General features: G+C 57.3%; 1 protein-coding gene across 2 annotated transcripts in view; it reads left to right on the forward strand.

The window, feature by feature from the left end:
* Positions 1–3023: 3023 nt before the first annotated feature.
* The window catches only part of ANO7 (anoctamin 7), a 37169-nt gene continuing 15057 nt past the window's right edge, over positions 3024–25135 (forward strand). The window contains exons 1-10 of one of the 2 annotated variants that reach the window (XM_073020231.1): positions 5230–5344; positions 6347–6410; positions 11827–11969; positions 16386–16493; positions 17165–17301; positions 18290–18347; positions 19199–19309; positions 20648–20813; positions 22419–22509; positions 23651–23747. In XM_073020231.1, coding sequence (XP_072876332.1) covers positions 5237–5344; positions 6347–6410; positions 11827–11969; positions 16386–16493; positions 17165–17301; positions 18290–18347; positions 19199–19309; positions 20648–20813; positions 22419–22509; positions 23651–23747 — 1083 coding nt within the window. In that variant the 5' untranslated portion in view covers positions 5230–5236. Of the gene's footprint in view, positions 3942–5229; positions 5345–6346; positions 6411–11826; positions 12262–16385; positions 16494–17164; positions 17302–18289; positions 18348–19198; positions 19310–20647; positions 20814–22418; positions 22510–23650; positions 23748–25135 lie in introns of those variants that run through there. The other variant, XM_073020230.1, reaches the window with a different exon arrangement.

The following is a 25135-nucleotide window of genomic DNA, read 5'->3' on the forward strand; positions in this document are numbered from 1 at the left end:
AGCGATTCTCCTGCCTCAGTCTCCAGAGTAGCTGGGACTACAGGCGTGCGCCACTATGCCCAGCTAATTTTTGTATTTTTAGTAGAGACAGGATTTTGCCATGTTGGCCAGGATGGTCTCAATCCCTTGACGTCGTGATCCACCCACCTCTACCTCCCAGAGTGCTGGGATGACAGGCGTGAACCACTGCGCCCAGCTTTTTATTTTTCTTTTTTTGGCAACCAGGGTCTTGCTGTATTGCCCAGGCAAGTCTCAAACTCCTAGGTTCAAGCTATCCTTCCATCTCTGCCTCCCTAAGAGCTGGGATTATAGGTGTGAGCCACTGCGCCCGACAAATTCTAAAATTGATATGGAAGAAAAAAGTCAACATTGTGGTTCAATTCATTTTGAAAAAGAGCTGGGAGAGACGCTTTCCTACCAGATCCTGAGTGCTGCAAACCCACAGTGAGAGTGTGGGGGAGGCGTGACCTAACAGCACCAAGACAGCGACCCAGGGGACTCGGGGACTCGGGGACTGGGAAAACCTCAGCGGGGCTGGGGACTCGGGGGCTGGGAAAAGTGTCAAGACAGGGACACCTCAGCAGGGACCCGGGGGAATCGGGGACTGGGAAAAGTGTCCCGGGGTTTGGGAGGGGTGGACAGTGTCCTCGTGGTGTTGGCAAAGTGTGCTATGTGGAAAAATGAACACTGCCCCTCCCTGGCATCACACTCAGGGTGGGCTCCAGAGTGATTGGTGATTCCTATGCAGTGGTAAAACAGAAAATTAGTAGAAAATAATATGGGAGGCTGGGCGTGGTGGCTCGTGCCTGTAATTGTAGCACTTTTGGAGGTCAAGGCGGGTGGATTGCTTGACCTCAGGAGTTCAAGACCAGCCTGGATAACATGGTGAAAACCTGTCTCTACTTTAAAAAAAAGCAAAACTTAGCTGGGCGTGGTGGCAGCCACCTGTAGTCCCAGCTACTCGAGAGGCTAAGGTGGCAGAATCGCTTGAACCTGGGAGGGAGAGTTTGCAGTGAGCCGAGATCTCGCCACTAGCACTCCAGCCTGGGCAACAGACAGACCCTGTCTCACACCCCAGAAAAAAAGAAAAAAGAATGTGGAAAGGTGGGTATGTGAGCTAGCAGTGGAGAAGAGCTTAAAACTCCCCAAGGCCAGGTGCCGTGGCTCACGCCTGTAATCCCAGCACTTTGGGAGGCCAAGGTGGGCAGATCACAAGGTCAGGAGTTCAAGACCAGCCTGGCCAACATGGTGAAACCCCGTCTCTGCTAAAAATACAAAAAATTAGCCGGGTGTGATGGCGGGCGCCTGTAATCCCAGCTACTCGAGGCTGATGCAAGAGAATTGCTTGAACCCAGGAGGTGGAGGTTGCAGTAAGCCGAGATTGTGCCATTGCACTCCAGCCTGGGCAACAGAGCAAGACTCTTATCTCGAAAAAAAAGCAAACAAAAAAAACTCCACAAGCACAACTGTAAGACAAGATTTTGATGGGTTTGTTTACATAAAATTTTACATAGAACAAAAATAATGAATAATGCATGAATAATGGCAACAGTAGATTAAGAGAAGGTGTTTGCAGCCTTTAAAATTGGCAAGGCTTACTATTTAGAACTCCCACACATCAAATAAAGGAGACAGGAATCCTGACGGAAACGCAGGCCAAGGGCCGGAGTGGGCCACTCAGAGACCAGGGGCCAGTGGCCTGTGTGGAGCCGCCGTTCACAGGCAGCTGGGGTGCTGGCTGCACCTGCAGATAGGAAGGTTAGAAAGCGGGCAGTGCAGGCATCCAAGAGTCCGTCCCCTGCGACCCAGCCACTGTCCATCCAGCAGGGCTCGCATGTGGCCAGGGCGCAGTGCCAGGGTCCTCGCGGAGGGAGCCCTGCACGTGCCTCCAGCCTCAGAAGGAGCGCTGAACTTGAGTGCGGGCTCCTGACCACCACTACTTCCACCTCTACTAACTACACCCCTAAATATGTCTGTAAATGTTACCAAGATTGGTATAAAAAGTTACAGCCAAAGAAAGATGGTGCAGTAGATTCTGGGCCTGGGCTCTTCCACTGCCTGGAACCCGGCGAGCCCCCTGTGCTGGTTGTCCCGGCTTTTCTGCCTCCCTCCCTTCCTTCCTTTCCTTCAAAAGTAACACAGCTTGAAAAACCACCCACCCAAACAGAGTTGTCTGAAGTGAAAACGGAAAGACATTTCCCGGGCCAAACCCCTTCAGGTGCTATGTGTGCACATGTCCCTCAGAGGGCTCCCGCTGGGGTGTGGTCACCTCCAGCAGCCGGTCCTGCAGCTCTTGAGTAGACAGCCCTGAGGCCACCAGAGCCACTTTGTTACCAGGAGCAGAGAGCCAGGAGCTCCTGGGAGGTGGCACATCTTCTGGGAGGGACCTCGGCAGTGACTGAGCAGAGTGAGAGCCCACAGCTGCATCCAGGTGAGGAAACGCTGAGCCTTGCCTCCCCTGCAGAGTGCCCATGGCAGGCAGAGGCCGCCCTCCACAGGCCTTGGGGAGATGGTGCCCCGCCCATCCTCCCTCCCCTCCTGCCTCCCAACTCCTTTCCTGGTTTCTGGAGCACTTCCCCAGTCCAGCCCTTGTCCAGGGATCCATCTCAGGCGCCTGCAGGCCGAGCTTGGCCACAGCAGAGACCTCTCATGCAGATGCCCTGAGGTCCGGAGCCCCAAGGTCCCGCCGCCCAGGCTCTGCTGGTCCTGACGGAATCCGGCCTGCAGGGCCTTCCCGCTGTTCCAAGGCACAGCACAGGTCCAAGAACAGGGCTCCCTGGGAGGTGCCAAGCACAGAGGGGCATAGGTATAGGGGAGAGCTGCAGCCAGGATGAGGGTCCGCCTGGAGGGATTTCAACAGGAGGAAGGGGGCACCTGGAACAGCAAACTGGGCTTGGGGCTTCCCAGTGGAGTTGTGGGGGGAGGGCAGGAAGCATGAGTGGTAGGTTCTCAGACCCTGCCGGGCACCCAGGAGGAAAGGGGGAGAGGGAGGGAGAGGGGAAGAGGAGGAGCAGGGAGAAAGGATAGCAGGAGAAGGAAGAGGAGAGGGAGAAGTGGGTGGGGGAGGAGGGGGGAGAAACGATAGGAGGAGGGAGAATGGGGAGAAAGGATAGGAGGAGGAGAAGGAGGAGTAGGGGGGAGAAATGATAGGAGGAGAAGGAAGAGGGGGAAGGTGGAGAGAAAGGATAGGAGGAGGAGGGAGAAGGAGAAGGAGGAGAAGGAGGGCAGAGAGGATGCGAGGACAGCTAGGACCCCTGCTGTCCTTTTGCAGATGGGGCCCTGGGCATGGGATGTGCCTGAGGTCACCCCTCAGGCATTAGCAGAGCCAGCACTGTGACCTGGGTCTACCAATCTCCCCAGCCCCCAGGTGAAACCCTGGCCCACCACTCAGCACATGCTGCGTAACCTCAAGGAGCCTCAGTTTCCCCCCATGTAAACACAGCTTGCTAGGCTGCCTGGCGGGGCTTGCAGCAGAGGTGGCACCTGTGGCTGGCTGTTCCTGTGGAATCCCACCTCCCCGTGACCCTCCAAGGCAGCAGTTATGACAGCTGATGCCAGCCCTGAAATCTCTAAGCAAATAAGGATCCCAGGAGGGCGGCAGCATTTGCATGCGGGTGTGTGAAAGCCCAGCCGAGTGGGCTGCCTCTGTTTGCAGCTCTGAGCCCCACACCCCCTTTTTAAACAAAGATAGATCCTGCTCCAGGAGCCAGGAAGCCTTTCCCTGGCCAGCTGTGCTGGGCCCCTCCCCTGCCTGCTTCCCGGCCCACTTGCAGGCAAGGAGAGGGCATGCGAGTGGCTGCCACTGCCTGGGCGGGGCTCCAAGGGCCGCCCCTCCCCACCCTCTGTCCTGTAGTGGTGCCCGGACTCTACTGCCAAGACCAGGCTCACGCTGAGAGGTGGGCTATGACCTCCGAGGCCTCTTCTGGAAGCCACTGTGCCAGGTGAGGACCCAGCCTAGACGTGCGGGCCACGGGGAGAAGGTGGAGCGTTGGACTCTAGGGAGGCAGGGTGGCACCCCAGCCCACCAGGACCTCCACACACCCTGGCCTGTGGGGAGGCAGTGCCAGGGCCCGCCCTGGTCCCCAGAGCCCCTTGGGGCACAAGGAGGGACACACGCTCAGTGCGGCTCTGGACAGGGCACACCCAGGGTTGGTTTCCTGCCTGCCCAGGGACTCCCCCATGGAGCAGGTCCCTTCGTTGGGGTGGGGGCATCCCCCATTCTTTCTGCAGAGAGCTCTGAGGAGGGGCCCCCCTGCCCACCACAGCGGGATGGGGGGCACGGGGGGCTGATGGGTGGCCGAAACTCCTCGGGGACTTTCCTCCAGGAACACCCCTCGGTCCGTAGTGAGGCTCCCAGCCTGGGGCCGGGGCTGAGTCCTAACACTGAGACCTGGCTTGGGCTTCAGGTGCAGGCAGGCGCAGGGGGTCCGCGCTCAGTCTCTGTCTCTCTGGGCCTCTGCTAATCCAAAGTGAAGGGTAGGACTAGAAGGTCACCCACTCCGACCTCCTGTGGTGCCTCCACGGTCACACCCTCCGGTCATCATCGCAGCTCAAAACGCCAGCCCCAGCTCGAAACCCCTCCCTCCAGGGCCACAGATGTCATGCTCTTGGCCCCGTTTTGCCAGCCCGAGACTGGGAGCCACAGCACCTGTCCTCCCACAGAGAGACCCCTGGGGCTAAGGTGCGGGAGGAAGCTGGGACCCCCAAGAGGAGTGAGGCCGGGCTCCATCAGGCCCATCTTGCTGGGGAGCTCAGGGCCTCGGGGTCCTGGCATTGGGTCCTCAGGCCATGAGCGAAGGCAGGCGACTTGAGGGGTTGCCTGTCCCTGGCTCACATAGCTCCACCCTACAGATAAGAGAGGGAGGGTTGTCTGTACCCCAGGCCCACCTTTCTGGGCCTTCTCAGGCTCCACTGAGTACCCAGGCAGAGTGGACGGTATTCAGGACTGGGGGACACGGGCACTCACTGGATGGACAGACGGACAGACGCCTGCTGTGCCGGGCCTGCCAGACACTCCCTCCCCAGCACTGGTTTCTTCCTGGAACTAGTGACTGGCTAGGAGGTTCTCCATGTGCTCATGGCCAGGAGTCTGCCGGGCCTGCACAGCCCCATTCTACTCTGAGTCAAGTCTGTAAAGTGAGCTCACTGCAGGCAGTGTGGTGGCTCCAGGAGGGGGTCTCACGCATCTCCTCTCTGACCCCCGTCCCCACCCAACCTTGGCGGGTGCAGGAGCAGGATGCTGCGGCGGCGGGCCCAGGAAGAGGACAGCACCGTCCTGATCAATGTGAGCCCCCCTGAGGCAGAGAATAGGGGCCCTTACGGGAGCACAGCCCACACCTCGGAGGTAACGCAGCGCCCAGGAGACCGTGGTGCGACTTGGGAGGTCCTCCGCTGCCTGGGTCTATGTCCCCACCCTGGGCCTAGAGCCTTTGGGGGTGGATGGGCATCACTGTGTTTCCCTTGCATCCGCTGGCAACCCCCAAGCCCTCGACACCCTGTCCTCAACACACAGTCAGATCCTGCCCGCCTGGCCCGGCCTGGCTGCGGAGAACTGAGCAGAACCCACTGGTGTTCAGACAGGAGCCCCAGGAGGGTAAGGGGGGCCCGGCCAGGCAAAGGCAAGACCAGGGCAGGGCCCTCCCTGTGGGGCCAGTCCCAGTCAGTGCAGGGCCACGGCAGCACCCAGGTCCATCTGTAGGGCTCCACCTCGTCACTAGGAGGCCATGGATGCTCTGTCAGCCTGTGGGGAGAGGCTGAGTCCCGGGCCTTCAAGGCCATGCTGGTGGCCCTGGCCGTGGAGGGCCCTCTTCCTGGTTCTTCTGGGCCACACATCTGCCCCAGCAGCCTACGGGTGGAGATTGGGCCCCTTCCTGCTGCCCCAAGCACAGCTGAGATGAGCCTCCAGGGAGAGCGCAGGGCCTCTCACCTGGAGCATCTAGACACTCTCGGTCGCCATGGCCACCTCTGTCCTCAGGGCCACTTTGGGAGCAGTCCGGCTCCCCTCTGCCCCTGGAGGCCAGCAGGGCAGGCACGCCTGGTCCTGGCCATGCTTCCCGCCAACCTGACCCTTGCCATGGGCCTGGCCTGAGGAGGAGGGGAGCCGGCTGGAGGCCGGGGGCTGGTGGTGCCCTCTGGCCCTGCCTGCCACTCCCCGCACCTGTGCGTCCTGGGGCTTCCCCCCCCAACCTCCACCCCTACCCACCCACCACACACTGTTCTGTGGTCCTGAGTGTTCTGGGGCAGGGCAGGGACGGGTTGGAGGCGAGGACGGCTGCAGGGGGGGGTGGGTGGGAGTAGTCATCGTGGGCAGATGCTGATATGCTTCTCCATCCTCCGTGCCTTCCAGCCAGGTGGACAGCAAGCGGCCGCCTGCAGAGCTGGAGCTGGGAGCCCTGCCGAGTCCCGGATTGGTGAGCCCCTCCCAGCATCTGTACCACACCCGTGTTGGTCCTGAGGGTGGGGACACCACTGGAGTGCCCCCAGGGGCAGCAGGCCGGGGATGGCCTCCTCAGTAACCAGGACGCTCTGGGGCCAGTTGCTTGGGGATGGAGCATTGGGGTGAGGGCCTCAGGGTGAGCAAACCACAGCAGGAAGAACAGCAGGAAAGGGGGCTCCCTACTGATGGGGTGGGGCCAGGAGGGCTCTGGAGAGCAGGCAGGGCGGCCCCCTCCCTCCTGCTCCTGTCCCCTCTACCATCCTCCAGCTGTTCAGCCACAACTCAGGTCATTTCTGACTCTTATCTCTTGCACTCCACCCCTTTTATACCTTCAAACTCTGTTTGATCCATCCCCAACCCACTGCCTCTGTCTGCCCGGAGCTACCACCGACTCCCAGGGGATTGCACCAGCACCACCCGGGCTCCCAGCACCCACCCCTCCCACCCTGCTGTCCCCTGAGTCCCAGAGAGACCCTAACCTCCTCCCACCATGATGGCTACTACTTTAAAAACATCGGCTGGGCGTGGTGACTCACGCCTGTAATCCCAGCACTTTGGGAAGCCGAGGCGGGTGGATCATGAGGTCAGGAGATCGAGACCATCCTGGCTAACACAGTGAAACCCTGTCTCTACTAAAAATACAAAAAATTAGCTGGGTATGGTGGTGGGTGCCTTTAGTCCCAGCTACTCGGGAGGCTGAGGCGGGAGAATGGCGTGAACCCGGGAGGCGGAGCTTGCAGTGAGCTGAGATGGCGCCACTGCACTCCAGCCTGGGCGACAGAGCGAGACTCCGTCTCAAAAAAAAAAAAAAAAAAAAAATCACAAGTGTTGATGAGGATGAGCAGAAACTGGCTCACCTGTGTGTTGCTGGAGGGAGTGTAAAATGGTGCAGCTGGAAAACTAAGGAAAACAGCAGTTTCTCAGAGAATTCAGCAGAGTTCCCGTAAGAGCCAGCACGTCCTCCCTGGATGAGACCCACAAGCATGGGATGTGGGCCCCGGGGAGATGCCTGTAGAGCCGCAGCATCATTCACTGTAGCTGGAAGGCGTGCATTCGTCTGCTGGGACTGTCATAAGAAGTACCACAGCCTGGGCCAGGCACAGTGGCTCACGCCTGTAATCCCAGCACCTTGGGAGGCCGAGGCAGGTGGATCACCTGAGATCGGGAGTTTGAGACCAGCCCTATCAACATGGAGAAACCCTGTCTCTACTAAAACTACAAAATTAGCCAGGCGTGGTGGTACATGCCTGTAATCCTAGCTACTCGGGAGGCTGAGGCAGGAGAATCGCTTGAACCCAAGAGGCGGAGGTCACAGTGAACCGAGGTCATGCCATTGTGCTCCAGCCTGGGCAACAAGAGCGAAACTCCAGCTCCAAGAAAAAAAAAGTACCACAACCTGCGGGGCTTAGATGGCAGAACTTTCCTTTCTCACGCTCTGGGGGCTGAAGTCCGAGGTGAGGGGGAGGCAGGGCTGGTGGCTTGGAGGCCTCTCTTTGGCTGTTGCAGACGCGCCTTCTCCCTGTGTCCTCACACCCCCGGGGTCTCTTCCTCTTGTAAGGACACCAGCTGTGATGGATTAGGGCCCACCCTAATAGCCATCATGGGTCTTTAATGACCTAATCTCCAAATACAGTTTCATTCTGAGGACTGAGGGGTGGGGCTCTGATATACACATTTTGGGGAAACTTAGTTCAGCCCGTATCAGGGTGGAAGCCATCCACGTGTCCACCTACAGACGACTAGGTAAGCAAAATGTGGTACTTCAATCCAACTGATTTATTCAGCCATAAAAAGGCAGGAAATGCTGACACAGGCTGCAACGGGGATGAGCCTTGAGGACATGACGCTACGTGAAATCAGCCAGTCGCAAAAGGACAAATGTGATTCCACTTATATGAGGTCCCCAGAGAGTCAAATTCATAGAGAAGGTAGACTGGTGGGTGCCGGGGCTGGGGCTGGGGAGGGGAGGGGGAGTTGGTGCTTCATGGGTGTAGGGGTTCAGTGGAGATGGATGGTGGTGATGGCGCAGAAGAACGTCAGTGTCCTTAGTACCAATGACCTGGACACTGAAATGTGGTTAAGATGGTTTTTTGTTTGTTTGGGTTTTGTTTGTTTGTTTTCATTTATGTTTTTGTTTTTTTGGGACGGAGTCTCGCTTTGTCACCCAGGCTGGAGTGCAGTGGTGCGATCTCGGCTCCCTGCAAGCTTCGCCCCCTGGGTTCAAGCTATTCTCCTGCCTCAGCCTCCTGAGTAGCTGGGACTACAGGTGCGCACCACCACACCCGGCTAATTTTTGTGTTTTTAGTAGAGACAGGGTTTTGCCATTTTGGTCAGGCAGGTCTTGAACTCCTGACCTCAGGTGATCCACCTGTCTCAACCTCCCAAAGTGCTGGGATTATAAGCGTGAGCCACCACGCCCGGCCTAAGATGGTTTTTTCAAAACGTAGACAGCCCTTATTTTCTCAGAATCCTCCACACGCCCCCTGTGTGTGTGTGAGGCTTAAGTCATCCTCGAAGCTGCATGTGTGGCCATGGGCCCACCCCTCCCTCCCAACCCCACCAGGCCCTCAGACCACATCTCCTCCTACCAGAAGCTCCCCACCCTTCATTCCAAGACTGGCACCTCCCAAGATACAATCTTTTTTTTTTTTTTTTTTTTTTTTGAGACGGAGTCTCGCTCTGTGCCCCAGGCTGGAGTGCAGTGGCGCAATCTCGGCTCACTGAAAGTTCCGCCTCCCAGGTTCACGCCATTCTCCTGCCTCAGCCTCCCGAGTAGCTGGACTACAGGCGCCCGCCCCCGCGCCCGGCTTATTTTTTGTATTTTTAGTAGAGATGGGGTTTCACCATGTTAGCCAGGATGGTCTCGATCTCTTGACCTTGTGATCCGCCCGCCTCAGCCTCCCAAAATGCTGGGATTACAGGCGTGAGCCACCGCGCCCGGCTGATACAATCATTTTAAACTTTCATATAAAGGTAGAATATATTCTATCCTCTGAGAAAATCATGCCTTTTATCAGTATTAATTGGCCTAGAAAATTGTCTACCCATAATCATGCTTTGTGTCTTAAGATCCATTTGGCCTGGTATTGTTAACGCTTTGTCAGTTTTGTGTGTTCTGTTTTGTTTCAACGGGATTAAGGTGTGTCTGATGTATTATTTCCCATATTTAGAAAGTGAGTCTTTCACTCCATGAATGTGGTATTTTCCTCCATTTATATAGGTCTACTTTAATTTCTTTTTCTTTTTTTTTCCTTTTTTTCTTTTCTTTTTCTTTTCTTTTTTTTTTTTTTGAGACAGAGTTTCGCTCTTGTTGCCCAGGTTGGAGTGCAGTGGCACGATCTTGGCTCACTGCAACCTCTGCCTCCCAGGTTCAAGTGATCTCTAGCCTCAGCCTCCTGAGTAGCTGGGATTACAAGCACCTGCCACCACACCCGGCTAATTTTGTATTTTTAGTAGAGACGTGGTTTCTTCAAGTTGATCAGGCTGACTTCTCAAACTCCTGACTTCAGGTGATCTGCCCGCCTTGGCCTCCCAAAGTGCTAGGATTACAGGCGTGAGCCACAGCACCTGGCCTTTAATTTCTTTTTTGCTGCTTTTATGAGATCTTTCCTATCTTTTAGTAGATGTATTCCAAATAGCATTACTTGGAAAATTTCACTGCCTGTGTCATAGGTGTATAGAAATGACTTATTTCCCTTTTTTTTTTTTTAAGATGGAGTCTCGATCTCTTGCCCAGGCTGGAGTGCAGTGGCGTGTTCTCAGCTCACTGCAAGCTCCACCTCCTGAGTTCACGCCATTCTCCTGCCTCAGCCTCCCGAGTAGCTGGGACTACAGGTGCCCGCCGCCATGTCCGGCTAATTTTTTGTATTTTTAGTAGAGACGGGGTTTCACTGTGTTAGCCAGGATGGTCTCGATCTCCTAACCTCGTGATCCGCCCACCTCAGCCTCCCAAAACTGCTGAGATTACAGGCGTGACCCACCATGCCCGGCCTCTTTTTTTTTCTTTTTTTGGCGATGGAGTCTCACTTTGTCACCCAGGCTAGAGTGCCGTGGTGTGATCTTGGCTCACTGCAACCTCCACCTCCCAGGTTCAAGTGATTCTCCTGCCTTACCTGCCCCCCCTCACCCCCTCCCCCCGCCACCCCCCTGAATAGCTGGGATTACAAGCACCTGCCACCACGCCTGGCTGATTTTTCTATTTTTAGTAGAGACACGGTTTCACCATGTTGGCCAGGCTGGTCTTGAATTGCTGACCTCAGGTGATCCAGCTGCCTCAGCCTCCCAAAGTGCTGGGATTACAGGTGTGAGCCACCAAGTCCAGCCACAATAAGATATTAAAAAGGAGACAGACAGAATGCTCACATTCACATAACTTTTACTACAGTATTCTGTTATAATTCTATTTTATTATTAGTTATTTTCATCTCTTACTTTACCTAATTCATAAATTAACTTTCACCGTAGGAAGGTTATCATAGGTACATCATAGGTAGGTACATATTATAGGTAGGGATAGGGAAAGACAGTACATACAGGTTTGGTACTCTGCACAGTTTCAGGCATCCACTGGGGTCTTGGAATGTATCCCCTGCAGATAAGGGGGGACTCCATCGTCCTCACTCCTTGGGTATGGCCTGCGAGTCTCTGCTGGATGACCAGGGTGTTCCAGCTGGAGCTCAGATTCCCCAGCCCTGTGTATCCTCTGGAATCTTTGTCAGCCATTGGCCTCCAGCAGCTGCCTGTGTGTGAATAGCTTGGTGCTCCAAGGGCCTGGGGGACTTTCTCACAGACCCGGTGGCTCCGTCTTCTTCCCAAGCTCCAGCCCCCTTAGCAGCACCTAATTCAGACGCCCATTCGCTTCGCCCACCAACGCCTCTGCTTGGGCTCTATTGCCCTGCCTGTGGTTTGGGAAAGGCCCCCAGGAAGAAGTGAAGGGAAGGCTCACCTCACACGCTCCTCTTCTCTTGAGGGCCTGAGCCCAGCATCCATTGCTGTCTCATGCCAGAAAATCAGGGGCTTCAGAAACTTTCTCCAGCGTTGATGATTCTCTGTGGCAGGAAGGGAAGTCTGACAGTGCCTTGCACCTGAAGTCCTTAAAGACCCCTTTAGGAGTTTGGGACTTACCCTGCAGGGATCTCAGAGGGCCACACCCAACTCCTCTCCAGGCCTCCGTTCCCCACTCAGGCCAATGCAGGGCTTTCCTGGAACCTGGAAGTGCTCCCTGAGTCCTAGCCCTGGCTGGGATCAGAGAGGGGACCGGGAAGGAACTGGCCCCGAGTGTCCAAGTGCCTGGCTCCCCATTGCATCCCAGCTAGGATGCTGGCAGCCCTTCCCCGGGCCAGCCACTGCCACTTAGCCAGGCTTCTGCCTCTGTCCCTGTTGGTTCCTAGCAGACTTTGTCCTTGTTTTGGAGGAGGACCTGAAGCTAGACTGGCAGCAGAACAGTGCCTCCCGGGACAGAACAGACACACACAGGACCTGGCGGGAGACTTTTCTGGATAATCTTCGTGCGGCTGGGCTGCGTGTAGACCAGGTACGTGGAGGCGGTCGTGGGCAAGGCCCTAGGACCTGGATCCACTCGGTGACCCATGACCTTGCCGCATGAGGCCTGAGGGCATGGTGTCCAGAGCCCCAGAGCAGAGCAGCCCCCCGCCCCCCTGCCACCCACCATGGGGAGCTGCTGTCCAGAGGGCGGGGTAAACATGGATCCCTCCTGGCACACTCAGCTCTCTCATAGAGGCCGGAGCCCTCAGGGTCACCTGAAAACTCTGACACTACCTTTGCCATTCGTGTGTCCTACCTCCAGCATTAAAGCTTTTGTGTAGTCTGCAGTACCAAGTGTTGAGAAGATACAAAGCAAGGGGCCTCAGGCCACTGCTGATGGTGGAAGCGGGGCCACCACATGGAAAGTGGTGTGGCCATCCACAAAACATCATTTGTGTTTATGACTCTCAGTGTGCTTATCGAATTAACAGCTTAAAAAAGTCCTTTCACGTGTTTGTTTTCGGTGATAATGGGAGGTACCACTTAGAATCACTTAAGCAACAGGTCCAGGGAGCGTGAGAAACAGGAACTAGGCATGAGGATGCTGGGTGTGTGGGCACAGGCGTGCACAGGCAGGGCTTGGGGCAGCTGGGGATTGGGGTGCAGAGCCCAGCTCTCACCCTGCTGTGTTCCCCGCTCATTGCCAGGTCTGTCCATGCGGCTCCTTCCTTCTCCACCCTCCTCTGACCAGCTTCCTCTGTCCCTAGGAGCAGGCTGTGCTCTCACCTGTCCCCTCCCTCTCCACAGAGTAATCAATCTTGAGTTTTATGTTCATCACACTTGGGGTTTCTTTACCATTTTAGTGCCAATTTGACATCATCAAGCAATGCAGCCTGGCTTTGTCTGAGATTGGCAGAGCTGAATCACGGGCGGGGGTTGTCATGACTGCTGCTCCGGGCCCCGCCCTTGCCTTGCCGCAGGCAGCTGTGCGTGCGAATGCCAGTCTTTGCTTATGGATGCTGTGAGAATGGGCATTGGACTCGTTCCCAGTCTGGGACGATTATGAAAATCAGCTACTGTAAATTCATTTGTGTGCGTGTGCACACACGTGTTGTGTATCCCTGTGCCCGTGGGCAGGAACTGCTCCTGGGAGCAGGGGTGCCGGGCTGAGGCATGTGCAGATGGATGGCCACACCACTCCCCATGTGGTGGCCCCGCTTCCACCATCAGCAGTGGCCTGAGGCCCCTTGCTTTGTATCTTCTCAACACTTGGTACTGCAGACTTTTAAAGTTTTACCCATCAGTTGGGATGTGCTTGTGGCTCACCATGGCTTGTGTGCTTGTGTGTTTGTTTGTTTGTTTTTGAGAGACAGTCTTGCTCTGTTTCTCAGGTTGGAGAGCGATGGTGAGAGCTCGGCTCACTGCAACCTCCACCTGCCGGGTTCAAGAGATTCTTTTACCTCAGCTTCTCGAGTACGTGGGATTACAGGTGTGCGCCACCATGTCCAGCTAATTTTTGTATTTTTAGCAGAGACGGGGTTTCACCATATTGGCCAGGCTGGTCTCGAACTCCTCACCTCAGGTGATCCGCCCGCCCCGGCTTCCCAAAGTGCTGGGATTACAGGCGCGAGCTACTGCACCTGGCCTCAACCAGGTTTTAATTTGCATTTTCCCTGCTTCTTGAAGTTGAGATTTTTGTTTAACTTTTACTTTAGGTTCGGGGGCACATGTGCAGGGTTGTTATATTGGTAAACTCATGTCACAGGGGTTTGTTGTACAGATGATTTCATCACCCAGGTACTAAGCTTAGTACACAATAGTTTTTTCTGCTCCTCTCCCTCCTCCCTCAAGGAAGCCCCAGTGTCTGTTGGTCCCTTTGTGTCCATGACTTCTCATCGTTTGGCTCCCACTTCTAAGTGAGAATATACAGTATTTGGTTTTCTGTTCTTGTATTAGTTTGCTAAGGATAATAGCCTCTAGCTCCATCCACATTCCTGCAAAGGACATGATCTTGTTCTTTTTTATGGCTGCATAGTATTCCATGGTGCATACATACCACATTTTCTGTATCCAGCCCACCACTGACGGGCACTGAGGCTGATTCCATGTCTTTGCTATTGTGAATAGTGCTGCAGGTTGAGCATTTTTCATATTTATGGTCCATTTTTGTTTCCAATACTGTGAATTGTCTTTTTGTGTCTTTTGCTCTTTTTTCTATTGGGTCACTTGCCTTTTTCTTTTTTTTTCTTGAGACAGAGTTTTTTTGTTGTTGTTTTTTTTTTGTTTTGAGACAAAGTCTTGCTCTGTTGCCCAGGCTGGAGTGCAGTGGTGCGATCTCAGCTCACTGCAACCTCCACCTCCCGGTTTCAAGCAATTCTCTTGCCCCTGCCTCCCAAGTACCTGGAACTACAAGGCACCTGACACCATGCCTGGCTAATATTTGTATTTTTAGCAGAAACAAGGTTTCACCATGTTGGCCAGGCTGGTCTCAAACTCCTGACCTTGTGATCCACCTGCCTCAGCGTCCCAAACTGCTGGGATTATGGGCGTGAGCCACCGTGCCTGGCCTAACGAGACAGGGTCTTGTTCTGTTGCCCTGGCTGGAGTGCAGTGGTGCAGTCACGGCTCACGGCAGCCTCAATCTCCCGAGGCTCAAGGCTCAAGCCATCTCCCCAGCTCAGCCTCCTGAGTAGCTGGGACTACAGGCCCACACCACCGTGCCCGGCAAATTTTTTGTATTTTTTGTAGAGATGAGGTCTCACTTTGTGGTCCTAGCTGGTCTGGAACTCCTGGGCTCAAGCAGTCTGCCTGCCTTAGCCTCCCAAGTCACCTGCCTTTTTTTTTTTTTTTTTTTTTTTTTTTGAGACAGGGTCTGACTCTGTCACCCAGGCTGGAGAGCAGTGGTGCGATCTCGGCTCACTGCAACCTTTCTCTCTGGGTGCAAGTGATTCTCCTGCCTCAGCCTCCTGGGTAGCTGGGATTACAGGTGTGTACCACCATACCTGGCTAATTTTTGTATTTTTAGTAGAGATGGGGTTACCCCATGTTGGCCAGCTGGTCATGAACCTCAAGGGATCTGCCTGTCTCAGCCTCCCAAAGTGCTGGGATCACAGGCATGAGCCACCACGCCTGGCCTCACCTGCCTTTTTCTTATCAAGGCTTAGGAGCTTGTTGTCTGTTCTGGCTACTTAGCCACTGCTGGTGGTGTGTGTGACATCTTTCCCCAGTCCTGGCTGGCTCTCGTGGTCATGATGGTGTCCTGGTTGGTTTTAACCTGCTGTGGACTGAGTTAGTCCTGCGTCTGACTCCCCTCTGCCTTTCGTGCCTTTCTTCCCTCACCCGCCTTCTCATTCCCACATTTCCTACTCCTTGTCCAGAACACGCAGGGAGCAGCCCCGCTTGCCACATCCCTCCGACCCCATGCTGCCAGCCCTGCTCTCCCTGGCTTCCTTCCAGGGCCTTCTCATGGAGCTGTTGGCACATGGAGCCCACAGAGCTAATGGCCCCCCACTCCTGAGTTTGGATCTCCTTCAGTGTCTGGGAGGTGGAGGTGAAAGACACCTGCTTTTATTATGCACACAGCTAATTGGGTGATGTGGTCCCATGAGTTTTCAAGGTCATCATCCAGACTTGGGCAGGTTTGCCCTTTAGTTGAGGGCAGTGGGGACTACTGCAGGGGACGCCGGTGGCTCCAGCACGTTGCCCAAAGTGTGCCTGGTCTTTGGTCTGCAGGACAATTCTCAGCTCTCAGCGCACATCACAGCCAGCCGGGGGCCCGGGCCTGCCCTTGACTCTGTTCCATTTCGCCTAAGTTGGGGCTGGGGCTTTGGCACGTGGGGAACCCCAGATGGCTGTGAGGGCTGAGGGCCACTGGACTAAAGGGGGTGGTGCTGAAAAGCAGTTTCACACTCAGAGGAGGCACTTGTCCACTGGACTGAAGATCCCTGTCTCAACCCACCCCGGGCTCTAGGAGCACCTGTCACATGTTGGCACACACATGCACATGTGAACAGATAGTGCCCACCCATATGTACACACACACACGGAAACGTGTCCGTGCACAACGTGCATGGACACCTGGTGACTGATCAAAGGTGAGGCGACTGTTCATTGTTGAAAACCAAAAGCTGGAGGTGCTGCCCCTCAAGCCAGGAGGCGGGCGTGGGTCAGCGTGGTCTGGCCAGCAGGGCGAGGCTCTCCCTAGCCTTAGGGGAGGCTGCAGGTGATGCCAGCCCCAACAGCGTGCTGTCTGCAGCGAATCTGTTGCTGGGGCCGACTCCCAAATGGGGCTGTCGAGGCCTGGTTAGCTTTCAGAGGCGTGTCCACGGGAGCAGGTGTCATGTATCAAATAGGAGATTCAAAGTCAGGTGTTACCACGGGTACAGAAATGCCAGTGTTTTCCTAAGAGTGCGAATGGACACACACGTGCACCCTCAGGCTCTCACGGAGCCCTGGGTGCCTGCAGCATGATGTCCAGGACGGGAACACCACAGTGCACTACGCCCTCCTCAGCGCCTCCTGGGCTGTGCTCTGCTACTACGCCGAAGACCTGCGCCTGAAGCTGCCCTTGCAGGTACGCCAGAGGCATGGGGACAGGGTGGGCCTGGAGGTCCCCCCAGCCAGGGTTACTGGTGACTGGTCCCCAAACACTGCATCCAGCTGCTAATGCCGACAGCCTGGCGGGGGGGCTCCTCTTACCCACCCCAACACCAGACCCCAAGAAACATCACCGGGCAAACAGGGCAGGTGGTGGCACCCCCCATGGTGGGTTCACGGGAGATGGGGTCAGGTGAACAGTGTGTGTGCACTGAGCTGACCCCTCCAGGCCCAGTCCCCCACCAGGCCACCTGCTGAGGGCCCAGCCTGTGGACGTGGGGTGGAGAAGGCTGGCTCCAGGTGACCTCAGGGACCTGGACCATCTTGGGTCTGGACGTGGGTCCACCACCCACCGTACTGGCTGGCCTGACCCTCACTGCTATGGGTGGCAGAGACGCTACTCACCAGTTCCCATCCCTTTTCCACTTGAGAGGCTCTGGGCTACAAACTGACAAGCTAAGTGGCCTCGGAGCCTGAGGCCCTGAGAAGGGAAGGGGTTCTCCTGGGCCCTCCCAGGGTCTACCGCACTCCTTCCCTCTGCTGGAGCCCCTTTGCCCACTGCCCAGTTTGCAAACTTGCACAACCTCCACTCCCACGTGGGGCGTTTGCCTCTCCACAGTGGGAGGAGCCACGGACGTTTCCTTCCAGGAGTTACCCAACCAGGCCTCCAACTGGTCGGCCGAGCTGCTGGCATGGCTGGGCATCCCCAATGTCCTGCTGGAAGTTGTGCCAGACGTGCCCCCCGAGTACTACTCCTGCCAGTTCAGAGTGAACAAGCTGCCACGGTAAGATGGGGGCCCTGCCAGTCAGAGGAAAGAACAGGAGTGAATGGGAGTCGGTGAATGAGTGAGCGGAACTTGGTCCTTCCCCAGGACTCTCCTCACCTCGAGTTTTCGGCAGGGAATCAGGCCAGGTGGGCACGCTTGTCATGCGTCTGCGTTTCCAGACCGGCTGCACCGGCCAGGCTAGGGCGGTTGTGCTGCAGCACAGATACCCCCACAAGGCCCAGTGGCTGGACACGCAAGGTCCAGTTCCTGCTCAGGCACACGTGTGGTGGGTCGGTACGGCTCCTGCTCACCACGGTCTCTCAGGGCCCGGGCGATGGAGGCTCTGTCTCATCACAGCCTCCCCAGCTGCCGAGGTAGAAAGCAGGGACCTGTTCTGCCCACGCTGGCTCCCTCCTGGAAACGACTCGTGCGTCGTCCACACACGTTACTACCGAACAAAGCCAGTCGCACTATGGCACCAGGCCTGTAGACTGGGGAGTCCAGAAGTGGCAGGGACCGCTGTCGGGGACCACTGCCGAAGGCAGCCTTTCTGCCACACGGGATGCCTCCTTTTGGGGCTGGTGGGAAATTCAGTCTCACTCCGTGTTGCCCCACCCATGGCTTCCCAAGATTCTGGTTTCCCAGGGAGGACCCCTGCCCAGTCACTGTCCACACTGCCCACGAGCACCCTTAGCCCCATGCCGGAGCTTCAGGGCGGCACACGGGATGGGGCTCCCTGGCCAGCCTGGCCCTCTCTGCACTGCCCTGCCCTGTGCCCGACCACAGTTTGCTTCCCCCCACCCTGAGTGTGGTGAGGGGTTCTGGGTATCTGGGGGCCTCCTGTGGCCTCCTGTTCCTGGGGATGTGAAAGGCAAAATCGGGAGCCACTGACCTGCCAGGGCGCCAGCTGCTTCTCTGGGGCGAGGGCTGTGTCCGCAGGCCTGTGCTCCTGCGTGTGCACCAGCACCTGGGCCCCAAACCTTCTGCACCATTCACATGCCCACAGCTTCCTCGGGAGTGACAACCAGGACACCTTCTTCACAAGCACCAAGAGGCACCAAATTGTGAGTGGGGGTCCCTGCTGCGGGCCCCAAACCCTGACCTGGCTCTGAGGATCCTGCCAGCCCCCAGCCTCCGTGGACGCAGAAAGGCCCGCTTGAGATCAGAGGACTGAGGCCTGGGTCCTGGAGGCTTTGGAAACTTTAGAGGCTGACCTCAGCTCGAAACACAGGGCAGGCCATGGTCTGGGATAGGGGAGGGGTGGGGAAGGGCCCAGTTCTCCTCTGGGACCCCAGGGCTCAAAATAGATATTGGCTTTATGGACACGTGGGACAGCTGAGACTAGCCCCAGACGGGGTGGGTCCTGCTGGCTGGGAGCAGACCCGCCCTGCAGCGTCGTCCAAGGATGGGCGGCACCAGGTGGGGCAGGCCCAAGGCACGCTGGCAGGAGGCCTGCAGACAGGGAAGGGCCAGTCCAGGCCTACCCAGGAGAGGCCCTGCAGACCACCACGGGGCACACAGTCAGTCACGTGGGCTGCCCAGGTAGGGGCAAGGCACACCCTGGACACAGCTGACTCCCAGGCTGCCGTGTTTGCTGTCACCCAGGGTTCGGGTTCAGAGTGGGCTATGCCTAGCCAGGCAGGAGCCCAGCTTTGGGTGCAGACTCAACCCCCACATGCCGTGTGGCGCTGGTCAAGGTCCCCGAGCCTGCAGAGCGGGAAAATGAGGCCACCCTGGCGCAGGGGCGTCCTGCATGTGAGGTGGTGACACAAATAGCGATCCATCAGATCGCTGTTGTCACTAGAAGGCTAAGGGAGGCCGTCCGTGGCCTTGGCCTGAAGCCAGGCTAGCTAAGACATCCCTGTTCTGCTATTACTTGATCAGTGACCTACACCATCCTCCACACCCCCTGCAGCTGTTTGAGATCCTGGCCAAGACCCCGTACGGCCATGAGAAGAAAAACCTGCTTGGGATCCACCAGCTGCTGGCAGAGGGTGTCCTCAGCACAGCCTTCCCCCTGCACGACGTGAGTTCGGGGACTGGGGGCTCCAGCCTGGGCGTGGGGGATGAGTCCCCTTGGGTCCTGCTGGCCCCCAGGGAGGCGGGTGTGGGGCAGGCACAGTCAGCCAGCGTGACCACCCAGGAGGCAGAACACTAAACGCACACACGTGGCGATGTGACCAGGCCATCCCGTGGCCTGTCCAGGGCCTCAGGTCCAGCTCTGCATGGACTGCGGCCCACACTGTGGCGCCTCACACGGGAAAAGGCCAGTCCCTGGGCTCTAGGTGCTATGGCTCCGTCTCTCTGGGTAGCTTCTCTTGCTGGGAAACACAGTGAGGTCTCTTATCCCCCTCTGGAAGCTGGGTAAACTGAGGCAATGCCAAAGCGGGCACTGACCGGGGCGGCTGCTGCTGCACCTGTTCCTGTCAGCCTTAATATCATCCCTGAGAAAACAGCCGCTGTGGGGAGCAGGAGGCCGTTTACCCCCCAACCCACCTGAGCCTTCCCCCTTGGTCAAGCAGGGTAGGGGCCTCGCAGGCAGCCAGGGCATCCGGGGCCTGGTCAGGCCTGAGCCCACTGGTGCGTGGCCAGGGGGCCAGTCCTGACCCAATGCCGTCATGAAGGTTAAATGAAAAAGTGGGTGTGGAAATGCCAGGTGTCCCACCTCACTGGGGCGTCTCCTTCCGCCAGCCAGGGCCCAGGACGCACAGCACAGGACACCAGCCTGGGGAATCTCCAACCCAGAGAAGGTGCTGGTTCCTGGACCAAGGCCACTGGCTTCTCCCAGGGTGGCCTCTCCAGCCCCTTTCCTGCCCTGAACCGTCACAGCCCAGGAGTCAGAGAGGCCTCACCACACATATCCCCTCCTCGGAGAGGTCCTCCTGGACTACCCTGTACCCACCCCTCCACATTACTCTATTTTTTTTTTTTTTTTTTTTTTTTGAGACAGTCTCTCTCTCTGCCGCCCAGGCTGGAGTGAGTGGCGCCATCTCTGCTCACTGCAAGCTCCGCCTCCCAGGTTCACGCCATTCTCCTGCCTCAGCCTCCCGAGTAGCTGGGACTACAGGCACCCGCCACCTCGCCCGGCTAGTTTTTCGTATTTTTTAGTAGAGATGGGGTTTTGCCATGTTAGCCAGGATGGTCTCGATCTCCTGACCTCGTGATCCGCCTGTCTCGGCCTCCCAAAGTGCTGGGATTACAGGCTTGAGCCACCACACCTGGCCACTCTATTTTTTCTTCATGGAGCAATCCCAAACTCCCGGGCCTGATCTGCCCACGTCCCACACTGAAGTCCCTGCACCTACAACAGTGCCCGGTGGGATAAGCAGGGGGAGTCTCCTACAAACAGTCCTCTCGCCCCCAGGGCCCCTTCAAGACGCCCCCAGAGGGCCCACAGGATCCGCACCTCAACCAGCGCCAAGTCCTTTACCAGCACTGGGCGCACTGGGGCAAGTGGTACAAGTACCAGCCCCTGGACCACGTGCGCAGGTACTTCGGAGAGAAGGTGGCCCTCTACTTCGCCTGGCTCGGTGAGTCCCCCCAGCCACCCCCAGACCACCTGGGCTCCCCCAGCTTGGTCTCAGGTTGTAACGATTTGCCAGTTCATGCCCCGGAGGGTGGCGTGTGTGGGGGCTTGGACGGTGGGCACGGCTCTTGGCCTCGCCTGGCTGACTCCTGCCGGGCTGCCCTCCTGGCCCTCCCCAAGCCTAGTCACTCTAACTGGGTGCTGTGAGGATGCTGGGCCCTGGCCTCCTAATGCCCCAGTAACAGTGCTGAGAGCCCCTTCTGCTGGTGGGGGTCTCTCCTGACTCCCTCCCTGACTGTCACTGGCCCATGACGCCCTGGGGCCTCCCCAGAAACTTCCATCCTAGGGAGGTCACCCCTGCCTGGGTCCAGGCCAAGCCTCTCATCTCCTCCAAGCAGGCCAGCACCTTCCAGATGCCCATCTGCCCAGGCAACCCCAGAGCTGTTCCTCCTGGGTCCTGGCTGCCCTCACCCCACTCAGCTCTTGGCACCCTCCCTTCCCCATCCTGGGTCGGCCCCTGCCCCTTCATTCTGTGCCCCAGAACTTCCAAAGCTCTTTCTCATCCCCACACGCAGCCCCACAGTGGACCCAGACAATGGAGCCAGCCAGGGCAGCGGGTGGGGCCGGCAGGCCTGGAAGGGCAGTTGGGGTACAGCATTGGGGTGGAGGCATAGCTCCTGTGTGCCAGGACTCACCCGGCCATCTCAGGGCCTAGAACAGCAACCCTGGGACAGCATGGCCAGGCTGAGGGCCGCTGGGGGCAAGCAGGGCCAGGGCTGCATCTGGGCTCCAGGCAGACTTGCATTTCACAGCAGTCACTCTGGCCAGCAGAGAGTCAGGCAGGAGACAGGACACCAGGCCCGGGACTGAGTCAGGCAGGGGACAGGACACCAGGCCCGGGACTGAGTCAGGCAGGAGACAGGACTCCAGGCCTGGGACTGAGTCAGGCAGGAGACAGGACACCAGGCCCGGGACTGAGGCAGGAGATAGGACACCAGGCCCGAGACTGAGTCAGGCAGGGGACAGGACACCAGGCCCGGGACTGAGTCAGGCAGGGGACAGGACACCAGACCTGGGACTGGACTAGCCCTATGGGAGGCAGTCGGGGTACATGCTGAGGGTCTGGGGTAACTGAGGGACTGTGGCTGTGGTCAGATGACGCAGGGGCCAGGTGGGGGTTGGGTGGTGGGGAGGAGGCACCCAGAATGACCCGTGGTTTCCCTGGGGCTGGAACACGGGTGGGCCCACACTTCTGTGGTGAGCAGGATGTGGAGGGACTTCTCTGTCCATCCTGGGCAGGCTGGTTGGAGTGAGCTGGCTGAGGAGAGGGCATCCAGAGGTGGAGAGCCTGGTGGGCTGGAATCCCAGCAGCAATGGTGTTGGGGTCAATGTGGTAGGGGTGTCCAGAGTCTGGGGCAGAGGCCCAGAAGGGTGGGGCCATGCCAGAGCTGCCAGGGAGAGCTGTGCACCTCTTGGCTTCCTCACATAGGGCCCCAGCCCCCAAGCTGGGCTGAGGGTGGTCCCTAGGGGACAAGCATGGCTGTGTAGACCCCTACCTGGGGCCCCCAAGCCCGGGTTCCTAATAGTGGATCCCTGCCATCCTCTACAGGGTTTTACACGGGCTGGCTCCTGCCAGCAGCAGTGGTGGGCACACTGGTATTCCTGGTGGGCTGCTTCCTGGTGTTCTCAGATATACCCACGTGAGTGCTCCCTCTCCGCAGCTCTGGGGCCTGGTGCTGGGCCTCCAGAGGGGTGTGGGATGGGGGGACCGCGGGTGCGAGGCCCTGTGCAGACAGCTGGTGCTTGAAGTGATTGAGGTGAGAGGTGAGCACATGCCTGTCCTCAGGAGTGTCACACAGGGCCTTGTGGACATGGCTGAAAGGCTGGCAGGTGGACAGGAGTGCTCCCAGGGTGACAGATGGACAGGAGCACTCCCTGGCTGACAGATGGACAGGAGCGCTCCCTGGCTGACAGGTGGACAGGAGCGCTCCCTGGCTGACAGATGGACAGGAGCACTCCCTGGCTGACAGATGGACAGGAGCACTCCCTGGCTGACAGATGGACAGGAGTGCTCCCTGGCTGACAGGTGGACAGGAGTGCTCCCAGGGTGACAGATGGACAGGAGTGCTCCCAGGCTGACACAGGTGGACAGGAGTGCTCCCTGGCTGACAGGTGGACAGGAGTGCTCCCAGGCTGACACAGATGGGCAGGAGTGCTCCCAGGCTGACAGATGGGCAGGAGTGCTCTCATGCTAATTTTATTGGCACTCTTATTTATTATAATAATGTAAGCTTTCTTATTAATAAATGACTGGGCTTTTGTTTTAGTTTATCATGGAACTGAAATTCAGAAACTTAACTCAGACATTGTCATGGCATATATTTTAAAACAACTATTTTCTTAAGAAATGCTGGGCCTGGCTGGGCGCGGTGGCTCACGCTTGTAATCCCAGCACTTTGGGAGGCCGAGGCGGGCGAATCACGAGGTCAGGAGATCGAGACCACAGTGAAACCCTGTCTCTACTAAAAATACAAAAAATTAGCTGGGCGCGGTGGCGGGCACCTGTAGTCCCAGCTACTCAGGAGGCTGAGGCAAGAGAATGGCGTGAACCCAGGAGGCAGACCTTGCAGTGAGCCGAGGTCGAGATCGCGCCACTGCACTCCAGCCTGGGCTACAGAGCGAGACTCTGTCTCAAAAAAAAAAAAGAAAAGAAAAAAAAGAAATGCTGGGTCTGGCAAAGGCAGTGGTGGGGAGAGAAAGGACAAGGGAGGCGCCTGGCTGGGAGGAGCAACCAGGCCCCCTCCCCCATTAACTCCCACCCCTCCACTCCATGCCTTGAAGGCAGGAACTGTGTGGCAGCAAGGACAGCTTTGAGATGTGCCCACTTTGCCTCGATTGCCCTTTCTGGCTGCTCTCCAGCGCCTGTGCCCTGGCCCAGGTATGAGAAGAGGTGGGTGGGGTAAGGGATTTGGGAGTTGGGGGATGAGGAGGGCAGCTCCGCTGGTCCTGGTCCTGACTCTGCCTGCACCAGCCCCTGTCCTGCTTGTCACCACATAAAGGCGGAATGATCCGTGAGCTCCTTAACCTTTGTTCTCTTGCCTGGGACTGGGGTTACGCCCCGCACACACCTTCCAGCACTTGGCAGAGTGCCTGCGCTCAGTAGTGGCCCATGTTAGTGCTTCTCCCTTGAGGACACCCCAGGCCAGGACTCCAGCTCTGGCACTCTGGGGGTACCTGGCCCTTGGCTCCAAGGCAGACAAACCCTGGAGCCGCCAGGGCACAGGCAGAACCAAAAGTTGGACTTCTGAGCAGAATTCCCAGCTTACGAGACCTGGGCAGGAGGCTCCTGCAGTCCCTGAGCCCCACTGTCCCCCCACCTGCCTGGCATGCTTCCTAGGTCTGTCCACCTTCCCAGGGACCTCAGGGCCTCACTAGTACCCCCCATGCACTGAACCCAGAGCCCTTGGCACTACTGATTGGCCAGATGCCCTTTGATCTCACTCCTGGGACTCCACCTGGATGTCTCCTAGGACCACAAATGGGGACTTAAAACAGCAGAGACTTATTCTCACAGACCCGGGGCTGGAGTCCAGAATCAAGGTGTTGGCAGGCTTGGCCACTTCCGGGGATTCGACCTCAGGCCTCTCTCCTGGTTTCTGGTGCTGCTGGCGGGCCTTGGTCCTCCCCAGCTTGTGGCCCCCTCATTCCGATCTCTGCTTCCGTCTCCACCTGGTCTTCCCCTGTGTCTGTGTGCTGGTTCCTCTTCTCCCCTTTTGTAAGGGTTTGTCCAGGGTGCTCTCATCTGGAGATCCTTACCTTACATCTACAAAGGCCCTTATTCAAATAAGATTACATTCTGAGGTTCCCAACGAACATATCTTTTGGGGGCCAAAATTCAACTCACTACAGTTCATCTTCTGGTTCCCAAAACTTCATGTCCATCCCATGTGGAAAATACATTCACCTCAGCATCCTCCAAAGTCTCAACCTCTTACAGCATTAACTCTAGTCCAAAATCTCATGAAAATTTCAGCTCAGAAAGTCCCAAATCACATCCTCAAAGTCAGGTGTGGGTGAGACCTGGGTGTGGGCTGTCCTGAGGCAAAATTCCTCTCCACCCGTGGGTCTGTGCTTCCAAAACACAGTCGGGGGGCCGGGCGCGGTGGCTCACGCCTGTAATCCCAGCACTCTGGGAGGCCGAGGCAGGCGGATCACGAGGTCAGGAGATCCAGACCATCCTGGCTAACACAGTGAAACTCTGTCTCTACTAAAAATACAAAAAATTAGCCGGGCGAGGTGGCGGCACCTGTAGTCCCAGCTGCTTGG

The sequence above is a fragment of the Chlorocebus sabaeus genome, chromosome 10 (assembly GCF_047675955.1).
Source record: "Chlorocebus sabaeus isolate Y175 chromosome 10, mChlSab1.0.hap1, whole genome shotgun sequence".
In the NCBI taxonomy this organism is placed as follows: Eukaryota; Metazoa; Chordata; class Mammalia; order Primates; family Cercopithecidae; genus Chlorocebus; species Chlorocebus sabaeus.